The sequence below is a fragment of the Erythranthe guttata genome, chromosome 10 (assembly GCF_056151865.1).
Source record: "Erythranthe guttata isolate IM_541 chromosome 10, IM_541, whole genome shotgun sequence".
Taxonomy (NCBI): Eukaryota; Viridiplantae; Streptophyta; class Magnoliopsida; order Lamiales; family Phrymaceae; genus Erythranthe; species Erythranthe guttata.
The window spans coordinates 19,485,490-19,508,031 of NC_142542.1; the positions used below are offsets into that span (position 1 = coordinate 19,485,490).

Consider the following 22,542-nt stretch of genomic DNA (forward strand, 5'->3'; position numbering starts at 1 on the left):
AAATCGAATTTGACCGAATTTGCTAGTATATTTTTATTTGGGAAAATTACAGTTTCACCCTGCAAGTTTGCAGTGATTTCACATTTGGTCTCCCATGTTCACAAAAAACACATTCGATCCCTTATGTTTCAATAATTTAACATTTTTGTCGTTTTCGTCAATTTACAGTTATTCTATCAGTTAAGGAAGTGATGGGTACATGTTTGATTCCGTTAGTACTTATGCAAAATTGACAGAAATAACTATAAACGTTGACTTTTTGAAACATGATGGATCAAATGTATTTTTTGTAAATATGGGGCTTAAATATAAAATTAGTTCAAACTTGAGGGTCCAAAATTGTATTTTTCCTATTTTTATCATGTTTCAATTTCCATTTTTCTTAACATAGAATTTGATCAAAATTGAAATATAATTGAAATATGATCCGATTTTAATTTTCAAAATTAATCCCAAAAGATTACCCATAAACTCTTTTAACGGAAAAATTAAAGTTTTTCACCCTCAAGTTTGCACTAATTCCACATATGGCCCATCATGTTTTAATAATTTAACTTTTGGTCATTTCCATCAATTTACTGCTAGTCGTCAGTTAAGGTAGTGACGGACACACGGTTGATTCCGTTAGTACTAACAGAAAATTGATGGAAATGACTAAAAGTGCTGAAATTTTAAACATGAGAGGGCCAAATGTGTATTTTGTGAACATGGGGGACCAAATGCAAAATCGGTCCAAACTCGAGGGACAAAAACTGCAATTGTCCGCTTCTAAAAATATCAATGTACAAAAAGAGGCAACAAAACAGTGATTAACTTTCTTCACCAAGTGAACAGTAGTACATGGAGGCCAATCTAAGGCAGGCAAACTTAGCATAGGTACAAAAGGATAAAAAAGCAAATGAGGGGGGGCCAGGACCCCCACCACCCTAAAGAAACTGAGATGTAAATAAATTTGTCACGAGTCGAAAACTCGATAAATTTCAATCGTTTTCGGTTCTTGGTTTCAAAAAGCAAGCTTGGAAGCTAACCATAGCTCTCAAAACCTCAATCACCCTCGACTCAATATCGACACCGTTATTCGGCTCGAGTACTCGAAGACACCTGGCAACAGCCTCCATTGTACTCACACAACCGCCAAACGGTTCTTTTCTCAGAATCAATTCCGAGTCGAAAATAGTTCCACCCTTAATACCAGCATCGAAATCCAAACAAACTTGGACGGCGAATTTGGATAAAAACGGGATACTTGCAAGCACCATTTCCTTTGCGTGCTTCCAAGTCCCGTCGAAAACGATTAGGACGAGATCGTCTTTGCTGACGTCATCAAAGGAGGAATACACTCGATTGGCTTCGACCAATGGCAAGGCGTTTGGACCTATAGAAAGTAATAGTTAAAACTATTGTCCACCAAAATTTCGATTTTTGCATCATAAAGAAGCTGTGGTTGTGAATTTGTGCTGGTAGATCAATTGAGACACATATTCGTATTATTACCGGGACAATTACAGTTTTCATCTTTCAAGTTTGCACCGATTTCATATTTGGTCCCTCACGTTCACAAACAAATACATTTGATCCCTCGTGTTTCAATAATTAAACATTTTTGTTTATTTCTGTCAATTTATTGTTAGTTCGTCAGTCAAGGCAGTCATGGGCACACGCTTGATTCCGCTAGTACTAACAGAAAATTGACGATAAGGACTAAAAGTGTTGAATTTTTGAAACACGAGGAATGTGTTTTCTTGTGGACATGGGACCAAATATGTAATCAGTGCAAACTTGAGGGGTGAGAACTGTAATTTTTTTCATATAAGGTAGAAAGGTACAAGTCGCAATGCACAAGGTACATACAACAGTGAAATCGCAGCAGCTACCGTATTCATACCAGGGAAGAGATAAAGAGCTCGACCGAGGGGCAAATTGGGGTTTTCACAGTGCTGATCGTGGAGCGAATCGAGAAGCTCCGATTTTCCGTACTTGAGCTTCCGGCCGACGATGATTTCACAGTTCCGGAGGCACTTGGGGAGGAGGGGCACGGTGGCGAGCTTGTGGCGGCGCTCGTGTGGGTGGTGGAGGATGACGATCTTCGTGGCGGTGGGCAGCGGATTTGAAGGGAGGGTGTGGCAGAGGCAAACGCTCATAGGACGACCGCATCCAGTGGTGCATGTTCGCCGCCGCTCGCCGGAGGAGGAGGAGGAGGCGGATTCTCCAGGCGAGTCCATTGGGCTTCTATTCAATCATCGAAGAGGGCTAAATGGTAAAAATAGTCTGTGGGCTTTTTACGATTTTACCCTAGCCCAAAACTGAAGCCCATTTCACTGTAATTAATAGAAATTTTAGTGGAAAATTAAGAAAAATACATATTTCAAAGATGGCGAATTCGAATTTGGACGCTTCTTCTTCATCTTCATCATCGTCGTTAGCTACTAACCCTCCTGTGAGAGTTTCTCCTTACAATCACACCCCTTATTACTGGTAAAATTCATCATGTGACATTTTTTTTTACCCTTTTTTTCTGGGTGTTATTTGTTCGTGCCATTTTTGCTGATTTGCTTTTGTTTGTTGTTTAATTTTCTGGGTTGATCTTGGATTTTGAATTCGTTGATGGATTTATTGGCTGGAAATGCAATCGAGATATGTTCAAATGTCTTTTCTGATCAGCTATTAATGCTTCATCTGTGTAGATGGAATTGATTATGTGTCTGTTTGTGTGTATGTGTGTGCGTGTGATTTTATTTTGGTTGATGGATTTCATGGTCTTGGATTATGTTTATGTGTGTGTGTGTGAGTGTGTGTGATTTTTAACAGTGATTTTATTTTGGTTCATGGATTTAATGGTCTTGGATTATGTGTGTGTGTGTGTGTGTGTGTGTGTGTGTGTGAGTGTGTGTGTTTTAACAGTGATTTTATTTTGGTTGATGGATTTAATGGTCTTGGATTATGTGTGTGTGTGTGTGTGTGTGTTTTAACAGTGATCTTATTTTGGTTGATGGATTTAATGGTCTTGGAATCTTTCTTGAAACTTCAATATTAAAACCTTCGAATTTTTGTGTCTTTGCTATTTTGCTAGCGAGGAGAATGTATACTTGCTCTGCAAGAAACTGCGTGAAAACGGGATAGCGAAATCGGATGGTTCCGATCTATTTGCGGTTTTCATTTCCAATGAGAAAAAACAGGCAAGTAAATTTGGTCAATGTTAAACCTTGACTCTAATTTCTTGAAATTTTGGTTAAAGAAAACTAGCGAGTTTAGTGATGAGATTGATAAAACGAGGATTCAAATCGATTACGTTTTACCAGATACCACTGTGGAATCAGAAGGCAAGCCACAGAGCAGATGGTGTAGTCATCTGGGATTATCACGTGATCTGTGTACAGGTAAGAATCTTTATTCTATCGTTTTATTGACGATGATGCGATTTTCTGTCGAATAAATGTACTTTCATTTTCACGATGTCGAATTTGCAGAAAAGAAAAGATAAAGATTTGCCTCATCTCGTGTGGGATTTGGACTCGACTCTTCCTTTTCCTTCTCCACTAGCTACGTATGTAGCAGAAACTATTCGCCCTTCGTTTCAGCTGTTCTCCGAGTTTAATAGGTAATCCTTAAATTCTGTCTGAAGAAATATATTCTTGATGCCGTAGGTGTTGGAATAAACTTGAATAAATCCCATGGAACCGTCATGCCGAATCATCAAGAATATTGTGCATAAATATAAATCGGAAGCGTACCTTACTTCGTAATTCATTCATGGAATTGATATGGAACGACCATGGATCTTCCAGATCATCATGTACATCCGAACCCGAGAACCCTTTAGACTTCTCTTCGTTTTCTTTATGTCGATGGAATACATAGAGAATGGAATTCGTACATGTGACCCGGGGACCATGACCAATATATATAGATAACCTAATGGGCTATCTTATGTAATTTTATTTTAGCCCATCACTATAATAAAATTACCCTAATGTCTCTACACATTAAAGGCCCACACCCTATTCGACACATTAAAGCCCAATCCAGATAAACTTTAGTCGATCACTTTAACGGGCTTAACTTTACGTGACAGTCTTGCAACACATAATATTTCACATATAAGTCCAACGTTGGAATAATGTTCCAACAATCTCCCACTTGGACTATATGTGTAACTTTATAATTATAGGTTGCATAAATAAAATTTGAGCTCAACTTTGCTGTCATTACTGAAGTGTGTCTATAACCAATCTCGTCCATCAATCATGCTAACACTGAATCAAAGGGGCCTTCGTTCACATTAGTCGTAACGGGACCCAACAATGGTCACAATATCAACACAATTGAATGACACAGATTATGATGTGGATGTGTAGCATGGAAATGTCATGCAATGTGACCTTAACATACCTATTTCCAATTGGTCCTCCTTAACGAGATCAAACCTTAACAAATCAGAGTGTGAATAAACCAAAACCTTATTTCTGCAGAAATTATCCTAAGAGTATCCTTAATCCGAATTAACCCAAAAATTTGTGTCTACGCCAAAAGAACACATTTATTATAAACTCCCACTAAAACCGAATATCCTTAATTAATATGACACCCATACGAGCAATATGCTCATGAGACCTTTTTGGGTGACATCCTTAGCGTGCACACATAATGGAGTTTATATAGACGTATTCTATAGACACCTATCCACTCTGTATATTACAAAAATAAGATGCTTTTATAAACTGATTACCGTAGTTAAAAAAGAGTTTTGGGTGTTGGCTAAACACTCGTACTTAAATTCTCTTTTAATTAGGTATACATTAAATGGATCTATAATGTACAAGCATCATACAAACTCGAAATTAAAAAACAAATGATCTCCCAAATGAACTGATTTCGACAAATGAGCATAAATGACCTTATGTTCTCTATAATTACTGTATAATCCTTTTGTTTCTATTCAAAGATCTACTTTAAAGAATTATTTAAATATCTACCTAACTTTATGTACGATTTAGCCGAATGCGTACATATCTATAATATGCCGTAGGTGCATATTAACTCGTGTTGGGAACAAATGTTTATTGCAAAGGTACATATGCACGATATGAATTGACTGAAAAACAGCATGTTAATAATTACGAGCAAATTTGTTCTTTGATCGATAAAAGAAGGTCAGTTTGGTAATTTCAGGGTCTTCCGGATTGTTCATGCGCCGATATTTCAGAAATATTTTGCGTCTGATAGAAGACACATGAAAGATTCTGAAGGAAATTGGAATGCTCCACCACCATCGTACGAAGTAATTGTTGCTGAAGGTAACAATTATTTCAATTAATTTCGTTTTTTTCACTCCATATAACTTATTCTTGTCGATCCCATCTACAAATTCTCGACTTCGTTTTAAATAAAATTGTTCATCTTATTTCATAATTCCTATAAAATTAATGTGCAACTCTTTATTCTTAGCAAATTGTTTTTTCTTCGTAAAAGCTGTTGTCAGTATAAGTGTATAACTGCATCTCGTTTCTACAGATGGGACCGTTCACAACTTGAACGAGTACATGGAGATGTCGTCTCTCGATACCGTAAAAAGCATTGGAGATGATACGGTAAATACAGTACTGACTCAAAAGCTTGGTGTGCTAGTGGGTGAAAGCCAATTAGAGGAATTGTTCTCTCAGATTTCTTGATAATTCAGCGAAAATCATGCAGCCCGATTGGAGTATAGTCGAGATTTTTATTTTTGGATCAACGAATGTAAACTTCGAGTGCATTTATAATTTTGTGATACTGCTTGTCTGAAGTTCAGTAGAGATGCATACTGCTCGTCAATCTGAGTGACTGTATGAAGATGACTGAATCGGACTTCAATATGAATCCTTTAATGCAGCAAGGATCTTATTTTGTAGTGCAATAATTTGCTTGATGTTACATATTATATGTAACAACTAACAACTAAACAAGACTTGGGTGTAAAATCGTCAAAATTGTTTTCGGTATAGTTTTAAGATCTTCCCTATGAAGAAATATGGATAAATATGGTTACATATACATAACCATCTATTACACAAAAATGCAATAAAATCGCACGAAAATAAACACTCTCCTACCCAGATTTCAGCTGTCAACACGGTACAAATCGAACGAGGCTGATTAAATCACAAAGTCCCATCATCACAATCCGACAACAAACAATCTTGTATTTGCTCCCTGTCCAAAATCAAATAGAAATAAAGTTTAGAAGAGATGATGACAATCGAAGTAATTGACTGGTTTCTTGATGTATAGAAGATTACCTTAACAGCTTTTGGTTGTCATTAGTATACTTAGGCAGGGTTGTCATAGACCGGGGAAGCAGCGAACGGAAGTACTCAATCGATGAATTATCCTTTGGTAGAATCTGGAACTGGCAACTGGAGCATGTACCGGGATAAATTTCATCACGTGTTTCACCGTGGTGAAAATCGTTGGATTTCTTCAGTGGGCTGTTGCATATAAGGCAGAAATATTCTGTGGGAAGAGATTCGTCGGGTTTTAAGTTGTATTTCTTTTGCCTCCTCTTAGAAGCTAAATGAGTGGTGACATCACCAACTTCAGGAGCCGTGTTGAAACTGAACGGTGTGAGCTTGCCAGCTGTCCTTACGATTGTGCTTTCTCGTGAAGGATTTTCAACCTGCAAATACAACAAATTTATTGCAACATTTTCTATACTTGTGCCTTCCATTATCAGTTGAAATACGAGGTATGAAGTTGTATTCATTTAGAACCAATATTTATACTTGAAATCCCTACTGCCAGAGCTCAATAAGAGAGACGTTAATGCGATTCTTACCTGCAATAATTTCACGAACGAGGATATCAAGCCGTTAATGCCAGAACGAGGTTGCTCTAATGATTCCACAGTCTTTAAACTGCCCTGACGAAAAAGATACGAGGCCCATCATAATCTCAGTATAAAAAAACATTAATTTACTAATTGAAAATTATGCACATAAATCCGACACCAGTCCAGTATTTAGGGAAGATCGCATGACATTTTCTTCAACAAACCTGTCCAAACTGCATAACATATTCAACTCCTCAGACGGACAGTCTCTAAGAGGAAGCACAACCGGTACTTTCCACCTTGCATCAACATACTGTATATCTGCAGCTAAAGAGAATCCCTGCCCCTGGTAAAACATTATATAAATATCTTAGATATTTCGCTGCCTTCTTCCGTAACAGATTAACTTATTACAGTGTTTTTTTAGTGTGTGTGTGTGTGTTAACCTTGACAGTTGCTTCAAGGACATGACATGCTATCTGAGATGTGCATGTTCCCATAACAATCTTGGTGTATCCGTTTTCATAAGCAGCCTGCAGAGAGAATACAACACATTGAAAATCAATTCCACTCGTCCTTCATCTTAGTGGCGGAGCTACGCCAGGGAGGGGGCCATGGCCCCCCAATCGTTTTTCAGAAATCTACTATTTTATACAACGATTTGTTTCAAGTAGTGTACTATTACGACTCTCGAAAAAAAAATTAGTGTATATCTGTCTATTTAAGCAAGTAATATAGAGGCAAACCTTTTGCAAACATGACATGCGAAGGTACTTCATGAGATCTTGTTTTCCAGTCACGTCGCTGACAGCATCAACTAACTTGGTCAGTCGGTCTCTCTCGGCAGAAAAATCAGTTGAATAAATACTTTCAGTTGGAACAACAAAAAATTGTTTTTCCGGTGGAGCTAAACTCGACACAATGAGTTCCATTTCGTTGACCGCTTTATCGAAGTCCTTAGCCGGTACAGGATAAACGGTGGTTTCATCAATATAAGCTACCCCAACTCTGAATACTGGCAACACCCTTTCTGTGCTTTTTGTTGCATCGAAATTCTTCTGTGCTTTTTGTTGCATCTCGTGAACAAATTGAAGAGCCACCCTGAATATAACCGAACGTGTTGGAAATGAACGTCACGGGAAGTCAAATTTCAAAGGATGGAATGCTTTTCGGATTATTTCTCACTCACATTCGTCAATCTAGAAGAAAGTAACAAAGCCCTAGAAGTGTAAATCAGGTAACCAATCGAAATCTCAAACGCATTTCACACTCGACCTTGTTCCTTAATTGATAACAATACGAAACGAGCAATAAAACTGGCCGAAGCTTGCGGTAAATTAAATGAGTTAAACCAATTCAGATGTCGCTAAACATCAAATGAATTCAAACTCAACCTCATATTTCACAAATTAAACAAGGAAAATCAAGCTTGAGCAAATATATGCAGAGAGATTTAAAAGTACACCAAAAAAAAAAAAAAAAACAATACCTAGAGGAAGAACCGCCGGAGAATGCGACCAGAACATTATCAGTAGGCGAAATCATAGCGTTCGAAGTGACGGCGAACCGAAATTTTCCAAATAAATTACTCCGGAAGCAATCGGCACAGAATCTCCCGGCGTCGCCGCCGCTTCCGGTAACAGCAGGGTGGGTGGTTGCGATGGTTCCGTTAACCTTGCACTTGATGCAGACGCCTTCAGCAATGGATTCGCCGCGGCGTGGCGAAGCGTGATCGGACCCATTTCCAATTTCCGGCACCGGCAGTTGCTTCCGGCCGTCTTCGCCGACGGAAAATTCGTCTCTGCAGGAACCGGATTGGCAGGTACCAGAATTGCAAGCCATATTTTGCTAAAACTTTTAAAAAGAAGTGAAATTTCAGAAGGTTTTAATTGAGAGGGTTTTATGAATATTTTGGCAACGGGCCTCAAACAAATATAATTATTTGGGCCTATAATATTTAATGGGCTTAAACAAATATGATCAACGGGCCGAAGTGTAGTTATTATGGGCCCGATTAAAAAAATCCGATTTTGGAACAATTTTTTTCGTCTCGAGTTCTAATTTCCTATTTTTGGGTTTTTATTTTATTAGAGTTGGATTATAAACGAGGTTTCGATTTCCAAATTTCAAAAATAATTCCGAAAAATATTCCCCCCCCCCCCCAAAATTACTCTTAAAATACAAATAATACTATTATGTATTTTATAATGAAATGCTATTTACGGTTACAAAATTGCTATTTGCGGTTTTTTACAAAAACCCCAAAACTTTTCAAAAAAATCAAAAAACCCCCAAACTGCAAATAGCAAAAAAAAAAAAAAAAAAAAAAAATCAAAAATTCAAAATCAAGCTTGAAGAAGAGTTGTTGGGCTTCGATTTTTTGATGTAATTTTGACTCTTTTATATGTAATATGCATTGGGTAGGTCGATTACGGAACCAATTTCATGTTAAAAAGCCCTACAAATCGATTTGTAGGGCTTTTTTTTTTCGCAAAAAAATGTTCGAACGTTCGTACACGCCTTGGGCGCCCATCTTGGGCGTTCGAACATTTGAAAAAAAAAAAAATTGCACTGGACGCCCAACTCGGGCGCCCAAATGCAACTTGCACGCCCAACTTGGGCGTGCATTGCATGAATGGGCGCCCAAGTTGGGCTTTTACGCGTTTTGGTGGGGGGGGGGGGGGGGGGGGGGGGGTTGGATTTGTTTGGGAAGTTTTGGGGTTTTAGTGAAATAAAATATTTTTTGGGGGTTTTGTTATAAACCGCAAATAGCAATTTTCAAACCGCAAATAGCAATTCCCATTTTATATTATAAGCGGATAATAAAATGAAATATTTATTTTTCGTCGATTATGATCTGAAAATTTTCAATTTTAGAACAAGTTTTTTTATTTCAATTTTTAATTTTTTATGATTTTTTCAAAATTAGGTTTTTGTTTTCGATTTTTTCTTCTCCCTTTGTTCTAATTTCAATCCAATTCATCTGATTTAACCCATCGTAAGTTGTTTTCTTGCATAATAGAAGAGAATAAGTTAGGTTCATTGGGTAAACCTATACTCTCGTATAATAACTTGCAAACTGTAGGGGAGGTATAAACCACAGTATGCTAACCATGCACAACAAACTCGACTTAAGAACTGTTTGAAATTTAATTCGAACCTGAATCAATTAACACATGCTCACTTACTCCAACCACTATACCATCTCTTACTATACAAGAAGAAACTAAGTTATTTTCACATGCAATGTGAAGTTCTTGAAAAATGCCCAATTGATGCCAAAGAGAAAAGTTTCAAGAAAGTTCTCCATCAACTAATAAGTAAATTACCATTGACCCCTTTTGATCTTGTGTGCTGCACACACACACACACACACACACTTGTTATTATTTGTTTTGTTTTTACTCTAGTATTTTTGTTCATGTGTAATAAGATGATCATCCTCTGGTGTGAAAGTGGGATACTTGGACCCATTGAAGTACACACAAAGAAATATCAATCCCTTTTCAACAAGGGTCACAACCTCCCAATAAAAATTAAATCTTTATTACAAACTTGAAAAAAAAAAGACAAAAAAAAAAAAGAAAAAAGAAAAAGAAAAAGAAAAAAAACAGAAAATCTCACTCTATCTTCTCACTCCTTTATCATCATCCACACTCCCTCTCCTTCTCTCTTATTTCCCCCGGAAATCCAAACCAACCAATCACAGCTCACCAATATTCATCTTACTGATAAAAAGTACCAAATTACACTCTCTCTCTCCTCCCCTTCCCTCTCTCTCTCTCTCACTAGAATGAATGACATGAAGCAAAACTCAGCCTCAAACTACCCTTGCTGACACGTGTCCCCCTGCTAAACCATTAACTGAAAAAACCAAACTCCTCTCTTCATTTATATAAAATAAAGAAGCACTTCTGCAGAAAAGAAGAGAGAGAAACTTCATTAGAACAGCTGCATCAGCAGCAGAAAGAAGAAGAAGGTACATTAATCAAATTCAACACTTTTTCTTGCCATCTTTATCTCTCTTGTGTACATACTCTTCTCCAAGTAAATATCTTCAGTTCTTAGTGTAATAATCAAGAACGCAGTTTTATTCGAGCTTTTTATTTCTTCAACAATGGCGTCTTTGGTTTCATCGCCATTTACACTACCCAAATCAAAAATCGAAAACCTATCTTCAATTTCACAAAAGCACCGCCTCCTCCACTCGTTCCTCCCCAAGAAACCCAACTCCAAAAACACCCAGAAGAAATTCAAATGCGCCGCCATCGTCGGCAACGGGCTGTTCACCCAGACCACCCAAGAAGTCCGCCGCGTCGTGCCGGAAAACCCCATGGGCCTCCCCACCGTGAAAATCGTCTACGTCGTCCTCGAAGCCCAGTACCAATCCTCCCTCACCGCCGCCGTTCAAGAACTCAACCGAACCGGCGAGCTCGCCTCGTACGAGGTTGTCGGATACCTGGTCGAGGAGCTCAGAGATGTCAACGCCTACAAATCCTTCTGTAAGGATCTCGAAGATGCGAATATTTTCATCGGCTCGTTGATCTTCGTGGAGGAGTTGGCGCTGAAGGTGAAAGCCGCCGTGGAGAAAGAAAGGGATCGAATGGATGCGGTGCTGGTGTTCCCTTCGATGCCGGAAGTAATGCGGCTCAACAAGCTCGGCTCGTTTTCGATGGCGCAGTTAGGCCAATCGAAAAGCCCGTTTTTCCAGCTCTTCAAGAAGAACAAATCCTCGTCGTCGGCGGGTTTCGCCGATTCGATGCTGAAGCTTGTCCAAACACTGCCGAAGGTTTTGAAGTACTTGCCGAGCGATAAGGCTCAGGATGCGAGAATGTACATTCTCAGCTTGCAGTTTTGGCTCGGCGGCTCGCCCGATAATCTCGGCAACTTCTTGAAAATGGTGTCCGGGTCGTACGTGCCGGCTCTAAAGGGGATGAAGATGGAATATTCCGACCCGGTTTTGTTCTTGGATACCGGAATCTGGCACCCGTTGGCTCCGCGTATGTTCGATGACGTAAAGGAGTATTTGAATTGGTACGATACTCGACGAGACACGAACGAGAGTCTCAAGAGCAACGACGCTCCGATTATCGGACTCGTTTTGCAGAGGAGTCATATCGTGACGGGCGATGAGAGCCACTACGTGGCGGTGATAATGGAGATGGAGGCGAGGGGGGCGAAGGTGATTCCCATTTTCGCGGGTGGGTTGGATTTCTCGGGGCCCGTTGAGAAGTACTTTATCGACCCGGTTACCAAGAAGCCGATGATAAATTCGGTTGTTTCCTTGACGGGTTTCGCCCTCGTGGGCGGGCCCGCGAGGCAGGACCACCCGAGGGCGATCGAGGCTTTGATGAAGCTCGACGTGCCTTATATAGTGGCGTTGCCTTTGGTTTTCCAGACGACCGAGGAGTGGTTGAATAGTACGTTGGGTCTTCACCCGATCCAGGTGGCGTTACAGGTGGCGCTGCCTGAGCTTGACGGTGGGATGGAGCCGATTATATTCGCTGGCCGTGATCCGAGAACTGGTGAGTCGAATGAGTCGAAATTTCTCGATCTTGTTTACAAAATTCTTGTTTTAGTGCATTGATGTAACTCGATATCGTGTGTTCGTTGATTTGCAGGGAAATCACACGCGCTTCATAAAAGGGTGGAGCAGCTATGTACTAGAGCTATCAACTGGGGTAAACTGAGGAGGAAAACTAAGGTAAAACTTAAGCACTTATCGAAACTCGTAACATAATTGATGTAATTTGCTGAATTATCGAGAATCTTGATGAGGAAATTTGGACGAAATTTCCGATTTGCGCCGATTCTAATCCGAAAGTTCCCGATTTTGGAACAATATTTTTGTTTGTGAGTCAAGAATTGCGATCCCGATTTTTTAAAATCCGGAATGTTTTGGATCGGAATTGGAATATATATGAGTTAACGATTTTCGTTCCCAGTTTCCGAAAATGTTGTTTTTGTCCAAAAATTACATATATAGTATCAATATTGTAATGCATTTTATATCTTAGGTGCGAGTGTGACGAATAATTGGAATTTTTGAATTCCACCGATTCCAACCCGAAAATTCCCGATTTTGTACCGGTTTTTTTTCTTTCCAATTTTTTCGATTTTTTGGGAATGGAATTGGAATTATTTTTTTCACTTCTTCCGACAGTGCTAATTCCGGTCCGATCCAAAAAAAAAGAAAAAAAATGGATGAAGAAACCCATGCATCATTCATTAAATTAGGATAGTTCAATATTCCTTCGTTTTTGCTGATAAAAATGTGTCAAACTCGAATGATATGCAGACAGAGAAGAGAGTAGCGATCACCGTATTCAGCTTCCCGCCAGACAAAGGCAACGTCGGGACCGCCGCGTACCTAAACGTCTTCGCCTCAATCTACTCCGTCCTAAAAGAGCTAAAAAACGACGGCTACTTCGTCGAGAACCTTCCGGAAACTGCCGAAGCCCTAATCGAAGACGTAATCCACGACAAGGAGGCCCAATTCAACAGCCCTAATCTCAACATCGCCTACAAAATGGGCGTACGCGAGTACCAAAAACTCACCACCTACTCCACCGCCCTCGAAGAGAACTGGGGCAAACCCCCCGGCAACCTCAACTCCGACGGAGAAAACCTCCTCGTGTACGGCAAACAGTACGGCAATGTATTTATCGGAGTTCAGCCGACTTTCGGCTACGAAGGTGACCCCATGCGGTTGCTCTTCTCCAAGTCCGCCAGCCCCCACCATGGCTTTGCCGCCTACTATTCCTACGTGGAGAAGATTTTTAAAGCTGACGCGGTTCTTCATTTCGGTACCCACGGCTCTCTCGAGTTCATGCCCGGAAAACAAGTCGGAATGAGCGACGCTTGCTTCCCGGATAGTCTCATCGGAAACATACCGAATGTTTACTACTACGCCGCCAACAACCCGTCGGAGGCCACCATTGCCAAGCGGCGGAGCTACGCCAACACCATTAGCTACCTCACCCCTCCGGCGGAAAACGCCGGCCTCTACAAAGGGTTGAAGCAGCTCGGCGAGCTTATCTCATCGTACCAATCGTTGAAAGACAGTGGGCGGGGCGCGCAAATCGTGAGCTCGATTGTTAGTACCGCTAGGCAGTGCAACCTCGACAAAGATGTTGACCTTCCGGAAGATGGTGCTGAGCTGTCGGCCAGCGAAAGGGATCTCGTCGTCGGAAAGGTGTATTCCAAGATTATGGAGATCGAGTCACGTCTACTCCCGTGCGGGCTCCACGTCATCGGCGAGCCGCCGTCGGCGATGGAGGCGGTTGCCACGTTGGTCAACATAGCAGCATTGGACCGGCCAGAGGAGGGAATCTTCTCTCTCCCGACTATTTTGTCTCAAACGCTCGGAAGAGAAATCGAAGACGTATACCGAGGGAGTGACAAGGGTATTTTAAAAGACGTGGAGCTTCTCAAACAAATAACCGAAGCGTCTCGTGGAGCGGTTTATTCGTTCGTGGAGCAATCCACAAACGAGAAAGGACAAGTTGTCGGTGTTGGTAATAAGTTGACTTCGATTCTCGGTTTCGGAATAAACGAGCCGTGGGTCAAATACTTGTCGGACACGAAATTCTACCGAGCCGACAGAGAGAAGCTCCGAATATTGTTCCAGTTCTTGGGAGAGTGCTTGAAGCTGATTGTTGCGGATAACGAGTTGGGTAGTTTGAAGCAAGCGTTAGAAGGGAAGTACGTCGAGCCGGGGCCAGGTGGCGACCCGATCAGGAATCCTAAAGTGTTGCCGACGGGTAAGAATATCCATGCGTTGGACCCGCAGTCGATTCCGACAACCGCCGCCATGCAGAGTGCTATGGTGGTGGTGGATAGGTTGCTCGAGCGGCAGAAGGCGGACAATGGCGGGAAATATCCGGAGACGGTTGCGCTTGTGCTTTGGGGTACGGATAATATTAAGACGTACGGTGAGTCGCTTGCTCAGGTGATGTGGATGATCGGTGTTAAGCCGGTGGCGGATACTATTGGCCGAGTTAACCGGGTTGAGATTGTGAGTCTTGAAGAGCTCGGAAGGCCGAGGGTTGATGTTGTTGTTAATTGTTCGGGTGTTTTCCGGGACCTCTTCATTAACCAGGTAACAATGCTATCCTATACGAAAAATTATAAATCTTTATATGAAAATACGTAGTTTTTGAGAAACGGGGAGGGGGCCGTGGCCCCCCTTAGACGTATCGTGGCTCCGCCATTGTTAGTGGTGGAAAATGGGATCGAAAATCGGAAATCGGACACCAAATATTTTCAAATTTCCGAAAATTTCAATTTATTTTTCTTCCATAAATTACACTTATAATATCAATATCAATATCATTACCTATTTTATATCATTAGGTGAATAGAAATGTAGAAATTCCAAATTCCGCCGATTCCGATCCGAAAATGTTGGATTTTGGAACAATATTTTCACTATAAGGGTTCCGATTTCCGATTTTTTTTTTTTTTTTTTTTTGATTTTTTCAGAAAATGTATTAGATTCCTCTTTTCAATCCGATTTTAATTTCTGAAATCCCACTTTTTTTTCAAAGAATTACACTTATAATATCAATGTGTATTTTATAATATAGATTACTAGAAAAATGGAAATTTGAAATCACGCCAATTTTGATCCCAAAATTTCCGATTTCGGAATAAATTTCTTCATTCCAATTTCTGAAATTCAGACTTTCGATTTTTTCGAAATGTTTTCGTAACAGAATCGGGATTAGTTTCTCACTTCAAAAATAGTAATGAAAATTTTCCAAAAGTTTGAATTTCGATCCGATCCCTCCTATGTGTGTAGATGAATCTCCTCGATCGGGCGGTGAAAATGGTCGCTGAGCTGGACGAGCCCGAAGACATGAACTACGTCCGCAAACACGCCCTCGAACAAGCCAAAACACTCGGAGTCGAAGTGCGCGAGGCTGCATCTAGAATCTTCTCGAACGCATCAGGATCCTACTCCTCGAACGTAAATCTAGCCGTCGAAAACTCCACATGGAACGACGAGAAGCAGCTGCAGGACATGTACTTGAGCCGGAAATCGTTCGCGTTCGACTCGGATGCGCCAGGTGTCGGCATGACGGAGAAGCGCAAGATCTTCGAGATGGCACTCAGCACTGCTGACGCAACCTTCCAGAACCTCGACTCGTCAGAGATTTCACTGACAGATGTCAGTCACTACTTCGATTCGGACCCCACGAATCTCGTGCAGGGTCTTCGGAAGGATGGGAAGAAGCCTAGTGCTTACATTGCTGATACCACCACTGCTAATGCTCAGGTAAAAAAAAAAAAAATAATCTCGTCTTTTTTTACATGTTATTACGATTAGATCCTCCGGGTTCGAAAAATTGCACAAAATTTGGCTTAATGTTTAATTTAGGTTATGATTAACCCTAGATAACTTTTACTAGTTTGTATCTACCTTTGCATAAGATTTAAATTTTATTGCATTTAGCCCCCTATATTTACTTTAATTGCCAAAAAACCCCCAAATGTTATATTATTAGCTAAATCCACCATATGATTCAATTTTACTAGCAAACTACTCCTAAAAACGCATCATACGATGATATTTTTTTAGCAAATTGATATATATGAGCTTATCTAATTTTTATTTTTTTATTGATGATTTTAGGTTCGTACACTTTCGGAAACCGTTCGTCTGGATGCAAGAACGAAATTGTTGAATCCGAAGTGGTACGAGGGCATGCTATCGAGTGGCTACGAGGGTGTCCGCGAAATCGAGAAACGGCTAACAAACACCGTTGGATGGAGTGCCACATCAGGACAGGTGGACAATTGGGTGTATGAAGAAGCAAACACAACTTTCGTACAAGACGAGGAAATGCTGAACAGGCTCATGAGCACAAACCCTAATTCCTTCCGGAAGCTGGTTCAGACGTTCTTGGAGGCTAACGGACGAGGGTACTGGGAAACTTCCGAAGAAAACATCGAGAGATTGAAGCAGCTCTACTCTGAAGTGGAGGACAAGATTGAAGGCGTCGATCGTTAGTTTTTTTTTTTCCCCTTCTTTTCGAATTAATGCCGACTGAAAATAACATTAGTGATCATACCTCTCTCTTTCGATGAATACGGGGGTTTGAGAATTTTCACCAATTTGCCGACTGAATAATTTGTGCATGGCTGGTTGGGTTTTTTCTTTCTTCATTGTAAATTGTAAGATACTGATTTAAATCAATTCAAATTTTCAGCATTTGCTTATTGATTGTCTTTTTGATTGTCTAATTGATACTGGTCAGGTTATCATCGGATGAATCGGATAGAAATTAACATTTTCAAAGAAAAAAAAAAAGAAAAAAAAAAAGATATCATTTTTTTTCGGAAGTGAAAAACTAATTCCAATTCCGATCCAATAAATTTTGGAGGAACTGGAAGTTCGAAAATTGGAATGAAAAGCTTATCGGAAATTTTGGATTGGAATCACCGGGAATTCGGACATTCCGTTTTTTATTCGCATATATTGTAAAATACATATTGATGTTGTAAATGTAATTTTCGGAATTATTTCGCAAAATAAAATCAGATTGAAAATCAAAATCATATATGTACATATATTCTTATTCAAATTAAAAAAAAAAAAAGTTGAAAAAATCAGCAATCTAAATTTTCGGATTTTCTAAATGAGAAGTACTATAGATCGAAAGTTTTGGATCAAAGTCGGCGGAAATCAAAAAACAAAATACACATATGCTAGCAATATGAATATCATATATCATCTAAATTACCGTGGTTTGAACTTTGTGCACATAACCCCATTATACTTTCAATATAGCACATGATCCCCTTGTATTTTATTATAGACACATAACCCCCCTTGTAGTTTAAAAAATTTCCTCTTCCCAATGAGCACGATTATTTAGCTAAGTGGAATATCATAGGGGGTTATGTGCTTATATAGAAAGCACAAGGGGATATGTGCACAAAATTCAAACTATAGGGGACTCATGTGCATAAAACTCAAACCTCAGGGGAGTTAAGTGCTATATATATAATATACAAATTACAATTATCAATGAAAATTTTCCATATTCCAAAGGAGCAAAAAATGTACAGAAACAAAGAATACTTCTCAACATTCTGTTTCTGTGCAAAATCTACAAATCAATAAAAGTTTTTCCCAAATAAAAAAAAAATTAAAAAATTACAAAAATTAAAAAAAAAAATAAAAAAAAATCTACAAATAAATTTTGCCTTAAAGAATTAAAAAAAAAAAGTTCTGCAGTATATAAAAACTGTCAATAATCTGTATACATGTTATCTAATTCCATTATATAAAGTTCTTTTTTTTTTTTTCGAATCAAACAAGCTCCATTAACAGTGGATCACCTGCCGCCATAATTCTCACCAATTTAATAAAATCTTGCTCGCTCGAAACGTTCCACGGATGAACTGCGGAAGCTTCCGGAGAATAAAACGATGTCGAATTAGTTTGCAGCTTCTGCTTATATCTCATCGAATTAAAAACCGAGTCGAAATTTCGGGGGTTGTCCATTGCCAGAAAAAACATCGGCACCGCAACTTTGTGATGAATATCCATCTCGCCCACTAGGCTGACGAGATCGACGAAATCGGACACAAATTTTCGAGGAATGTAAAATACTTCCGAATTGCATATTGTGAGAATTTGCTCGTCTTTTACGCTTTCTTTATAGTTGACTTGTAAATGCGCCGGCATTGTGGCTACCGCTTTGTTCACCGATTCTGCTTGCTTCGCGAACCAATCGGATTTTCCGGAAATCGAGACAGTAGTCCAAGACTTTGATACCTACACATTTATTGTCATATTTATTTATTTTCATATTTATCGAATTAATAAAATCAGACATCGTATTTATTTTTGTATGTACCTTGTTTGTGACCCAAAGCTTAGACTTGTCTGCTTGGAGCAAGTTCCAGTAGTTGAGAACAGTGTCGTCCTGAAGAAATATAAACCCGTCTGCGCTCGTGTATCTATCGAATAATTTCGGTAAATACCTGAAAATAACAATGTCGGATATTTTACATTAGAAAACATGAGGCGTCGAGAAAATATGAAAAAACGAGCAAATTATGTATACAGAAACTAAAGAATCGAATATCGATTCAGTTATCTACCCTAAAGTGATGCAGTGCGACAATTATTTTTTTTCTCGATAAAAGTGTCGATTGAAATTCGAGCAGATGAATGTTGTCACTTACTTGTACACGTAGTCCAGCTGGCCTTCTTCCACAACAAGATCGACATTCTTCTCCCTCGACAATATAATAACCGTCTTAAATATCCTCCCGTAAAGCAACCTCCACTCCAACGCAGTACGCTCGACCGGCCCACTAACAAACATCACAAGTACGACATTCCCAAAACTCTTCCTCCACGTAATCAAATTCCCGATTTCGTAATTCACAGTCCCAATTTCATTAACTCCAAGATGCACCGAGGGCAACTTTCGAGGCACAAACTCCTTTCGATCCCCGTGCCCGATGGTACCCCTCGGCCGATCCAATTCAAGAGCCATCAAACGAGGCTGTTGATAACCAACCGCCAGCAAATCTTGAAGCCAAGCTGCGGTAAATCTCACGTCTTTTTCCGTCCAAAACCCTTCCTCGGCCATTACGTAACTCAGCTCCAAAATCTTCTCGAACAATCTATGCTCGTTCGATCTCCACCCCACCAAGAAATCGATCAAACGGCCCACGTTCACGTGGAGATCTTTCTCCTCGGAAAAAGGGTACCCTTCGATTCTGTCATACCGATCCACTGTGGGTGGGTACACCACAACGTAACCCCCGACTTCCCACAAAATCCTCTGCGCCCAATAGCCTCTCAACACATCAGAAGCCATTGTACTAACAGAAACCGGAAGCATCAAACCCCAAAACGCAGCTGTGTGAAAAAGCGTGTTGAAAGAATTGAGCGGCACCATTGTTCCTTGAGGTAGAGCCACTTTAGGCGCTTTCTCATCGAACCGAATATCGAACGCTTCCAAATTAGCTTTTCTCGTGAAGTAAAAAACCGAGTCCACGTCGGGCAACCCGTTGGAAATCCCTTGCTGTATAAACTGCTTCCCGCCGAAAATCTCGGTGTAGAACTCCTCGTGCGAGATTTCCCCGACTTTTTCCAAGGGTAGCCCTCTCGGCCAAACGGACCTTTGCCCGAAATGTACGTAAGGGTTCACTATGGTCCGGTTGGGATTTTCGTGACTGTATTGCAAGATAACTTCTTGTCTAGCACTTTCGCCGACAAGCTCAACATCAAAATGTTTACCTATATCGTTGTCTATCACATTGCCCCGATCATCCGCATCGTAGATCTTCTGAGCACCGTGCTGTATTGCGAATAAATACCCGACGTTTTTCCGTATGTGGGAATCGTACGGCAAGAAATCGACCACTCGGAACCCTAATTGAGCTTGCATGTCCAATGACAAATAAATGACACCTGTCGGAAAATTTTGAAAACTATCGAAAATCAAAATTCGAGGCAAAACCCATCTTTAATTAGGTACTAAAATTAATCTACAAATCTAAAATATGAGATCTCAAGAACTAAAATAGCTGAATCGAAGTAAGAACAGTACCTTTCAATTTCCAGTCTTTTGGGGTTCTGGAATTCCCAATCGCGAGCAATTGCCACCCTTTGATTTTGGTCAATTTCGTGAGGGAATCGGATGGGTAATCGGAAACGGAAACGACGATCCATTTCTCCGATCGGAAGGTGGAGAATGGGGTTGATTTATCGGCAATGCGGTCGATTGAATTCCAATTGATTCGGGGGAATTTGGGGTGGATTAAGCGGGACTGGGTGGACTGGAGGCAGAGAAGCGCCGTCGCATCGCCGCCGGCGGTGGAGTAGTTGCGGAGGTAGAACAGGGCGGCGACGGTGGCGACCAGGAGGAGAATCGTGAGGATCTTGTAGAGATTCTCCGATGCCCACGCCGAGAAATCGAGATTCTTGGTGTGAATCGGAAAGTGTTTGCTTCTGGATTGCTGATTGCGGGGTTTCGAACCATCGGACGGCGGAAAAATCCGATCTTGGACTTGCATTTCTCAATTGGGGGTTTTTTTTTGCCCTAATTTGCTTCTGAAATCGAAACCCCCCAAAACACACAGTCAAACACACAGTAAAGAGAAGAAGAAGAAGAAGCAGGAGAGTGACTGAGTGATTCAGTTTGATCTCTTCTTCAGACCAGTGTTCTTTCACTATAGCATTTGACTATAGATTAAGGAGTGGGGTGGGGGTGGGGGTGGGGGTGGGGTGGGGGGGGGGGGGGGTGGTTGCCGACAGGGAAAAGGGGGAAAAGTGGAGCTGGTTTTGCTTAAGGAAGAGTCCAAAGTGGTAACTACTGCTGGTGAGTATAGTTTGGTAAGAAAAAGATGAAGTACAGAGTGGGGAATATGTCTTGTTCATTTATTTATTAATTGTTTATTTATTAAGTAGGATTTTTTATTTTTATTTTTATTTTATTTCTTGATATTATTTATTATATTTTATTGGAGTTGGAATTGGTTGTGAGATTTGGACATTTCACCTAATGTATGATCATTTAATAATTGAGGTAAAGGGGTTATGTTATGTACTTATGTATATATATGTGTATGTGTTTTTGTGTATTTTTTATTACTTCTACATTAATTATTTATTTTGATTCCAAATTTATTAGTATTTTTTTATTAAGTGGTCAAGTTTTGTCCAACTAGGTTATGGAGGTGAAGGATCTTTCTTCTAGAATCTGTTTTTAGATAAAATTTATTTTGATCTTATTCTATACACAAAGTGTCACACTCCTAAGTGTTTTGTAAGTATATTAGTCTTAAGTGAAATATTAAATAGTTAAGCTAAAAGTAATTCAACTTCTAATACAGTAGAATCTTAATAAATTAATACTCGATAAATTATTAATTTCACTTAAATAATAGTTTTCTCTAGTCCCATCTCGGTAAAATCCAACTCGGTAAAATCCAACTAAATTTTTAGTTCGATAATTTTAATATTTTGCTACTAAATTAATTGATTTTTGCTAGTGTATTAATTTACAAAGGTTAACGGTATATATTTTAGCAGCTGAGAAAGAATAAATGCAAATGATGCAATAATTGTGCATCTTGATCAGGTTAAAAATTATCAAATTGCTCAAAACCATATGATATTAAATATTATCCTATTAAATGACGTACTAATGAATTACTAATTATATTTTTAATATATATTTGAAAATGCTACATAATTTATTCCTTAAATAAATAAATACTCATAGTCTTTTGCTTTCAATGAAAACACTGGATTGACAGATTAGTCACTCAGAATCAATAGTTAGGTTTCTATTATAACGGCCCGCGACTGATTATCGGCCGGGTATGCAAATTAGGGGCATATGATTCTATACAGATTAAGTTACATACAAAAATAAATTATTGTAGTTTTTTTTAATATGTATGGATTCTTAGGAACTGTAGCTGGTTTAGGAACTGTATGCATTTCAAATTTAATTATGAAAAAATGAATATTATAATTGTAGTGTTCTTTTCATTATTAACTCAAGTAATTTATTTCCTATATTTTGTTTTTCCTTTTGTAACAGGTGAATGGTGGTGATCAAGAACTACCAAATTTGAAATGCTATGCATTGATGTAGTTCGGAATTATTTCTTTCATACTAAGTTTTCGTTAATACATTGTATTTGTGTTTCTAGTTAATGTAGTTTGATTATTAGAAGATGGCTAATTTGTGTATTGT

General features: G+C 39.5%; 5 protein-coding genes across 5 annotated transcripts; 2 read left to right on the top strand and 3 right to left on the bottom strand.

Moving 5' to 3' along the window:
- Nucleotides 1-753: 753 nt before the first annotated feature.
- On the bottom strand, nt 754-2,222 carry LOC105949372 (DTW domain-containing protein). Its single transcript, XM_012972671.2, has 2 exons — nt 1,886-2,222; nt 754-1,375 (listed from the first exon to the last, which is right to left on the bottom strand). Exons 1-2 carry the CDS (start codon nt 2,220-2,222, stop codon nt 981-983), a joined length of 732 nt encoding a protein of 243 aa, XP_012828125.2. The 3' UTR covers nt 754-980.
- A 125-nt stretch (nt 2,223-2,347) lies between these two features.
- Nucleotides 2,348-5,893, top strand: LOC105949373 (amino-terminal glutamine amidohydrolase). The gene is made up of 6 exons (XM_012972673.2): nt 2,348-2,475; nt 3,071-3,176; nt 3,300-3,377; nt 3,468-3,598; nt 5,170-5,294; nt 5,512-5,893. The coding sequence occupies exons 1-6, from the start codon at nt 2,372-2,374 to the stop codon at nt 5,667-5,669; spliced, it is 702 nt and encodes a 233-aa protein (XP_012828127.2). The 5' UTR covers nt 2,348-2,371; the 3' UTR covers nt 5,670-5,893.
- LOC105949371 (Adenine nucleotide alpha hydrolases-like superfamily protein) lies at nt 5,859-8,709 on the bottom strand. The gene is made up of 7 exons (XM_012972670.2): nt 8,295-8,709; nt 7,552-7,906; nt 7,252-7,338; nt 7,030-7,151; nt 6,812-6,890; nt 6,276-6,652; nt 5,859-6,189 (listed from the first exon to the last, which is right to left on the bottom strand). Exons 1-7 carry the CDS (start codon nt 8,645-8,647, stop codon nt 6,138-6,140), a joined length of 1,425 nt encoding a protein of 474 aa, XP_012828124.2. The 5' UTR covers nt 8,648-8,709; the 3' UTR covers nt 5,859-6,137.
- Nucleotides 8,710-10,244: 1,535 nt separating this feature from the next.
- GUN5 (magnesium-chelatase subunit chlH, chloroplast, putative / Mg-protoporphyrin IX chelatase, putative (CHLH)) lies at nt 10,245-17,029 on the top strand. Its single transcript, XM_012972609.2, has 5 exons — nt 10,245-12,330; nt 12,427-12,509; nt 13,104-14,906; nt 15,609-16,085; nt 16,443-17,029. Exons 1-5 carry the CDS (start codon nt 10,923-10,925, stop codon nt 16,818-16,820), a joined length of 4,149 nt encoding a protein of 1,382 aa, XP_012828063.2. The 5' UTR covers nt 10,245-10,922; the 3' UTR covers nt 16,821-17,029.
- Nucleotides 17,030-17,834: 805 nt separating this feature from the next.
- On the bottom strand, nt 17,835-21,213 carry LOC105949376 (transmembrane protein, putative (DUF288)). The gene is made up of 4 exons (XM_012972676.2): nt 20,386-21,213; nt 19,007-20,246; nt 18,676-18,802; nt 17,835-18,593 (listed from the first exon to the last, which is right to left on the bottom strand). Exons 1-4 carry the CDS (start codon nt 20,849-20,851, stop codon nt 18,126-18,128), a joined length of 2,301 nt encoding a protein of 766 aa, XP_012828130.2. The 5' UTR covers nt 20,852-21,213; the 3' UTR covers nt 17,835-18,125.
- Between the last annotated feature and the right edge of the window lie 1,329 nt (nt 21,214-22,542).

Coding starts and splice junctions, on each gene's coding strand:
- LOC105949372 (XM_012972671.2), bottom strand. CDS start 2,222: ATGGACTCGCCTGGAGAATCCGCCTCCTCCTCCTCCTCCGGCGAGCGG. Junction 1,376..1,885: donor AGCTCTTTATCTCTTCCCTG/GTATGAATACGG, acceptor TACTTTCTATAG/GTCCAAACGCCTTGCCATTG.
- LOC105949373 (XM_012972673.2), top strand. CDS start 2,372: ATGGCGAATTCGAATTTGGACGCTTCTTCTTCATCTTCATCATCGTCG. Junction 3,378..3,467: donor ATCACGTGATCTGTGTACAG/GTAAGAATCTTT, acceptor TCGAATTTGCAG/AAAAGAAAAGATAAAGATTT. Junction 5,295..5,511: donor CGAAGTAATTGTTGCTGAAG/GTAACAATTATT, acceptor TCGTTTCTACAG/ATGGGACCGTTCACAACTTG.
- LOC105949371 (XM_012972670.2), bottom strand. CDS start 8,647: ATGGCTTGCAATTCTGGTACCTGCCAATCCGGTTCCTGCAGAGACGAA. Junction 7,152..7,251: donor TCCTTGAAGCAACTGTCAAG/GTTAACACACAC, acceptor ATGTTTTACCAG/GGGCAGGGATTCTCTTTAGC. Junction 6,653..6,811: donor CGTTCGTGAAATTATTGCAG/GTAAGAATCGCA, acceptor TTGTATTTGCAG/GTTGAAAATCCTTCACGAGA.
- GUN5 (XM_012972609.2), top strand. CDS start 10,923: ATGGCGTCTTTGGTTTCATCGCCATTTACACTACCCAAATCAAAAATC. Junction 14,907..15,608: donor GGGACCTCTTCATTAACCAG/GTAACAATGCTA, acceptor CTATGTGTGTAG/ATGAATCTCCTCGATCGGGC. Junction 16,086..16,442: donor CCACCACTGCTAATGCTCAG/GTAAAAAAAAAA, acceptor TGATGATTTTAG/GTTCGTACACTTTCGGAAAC.
- LOC105949376 (XM_012972676.2), bottom strand. CDS start 20,851: ATGCAAGTCCAAGATCGGATTTTTCCGCCGTCCGATGGTTCGAAACCC. Junction 20,247..20,385: donor AAAAGACTGGAAATTGAAAG/GTACTGTTCTTA, acceptor ATTTTCCGACAG/GTGTCATTTATTTGTCATTG. Junction 18,594..18,675: donor AGCTTTGGGTCACAAACAAG/GTACATACAAAA, acceptor ATAAATGTGTAG/GTATCAAAGTCTTGGACTAC.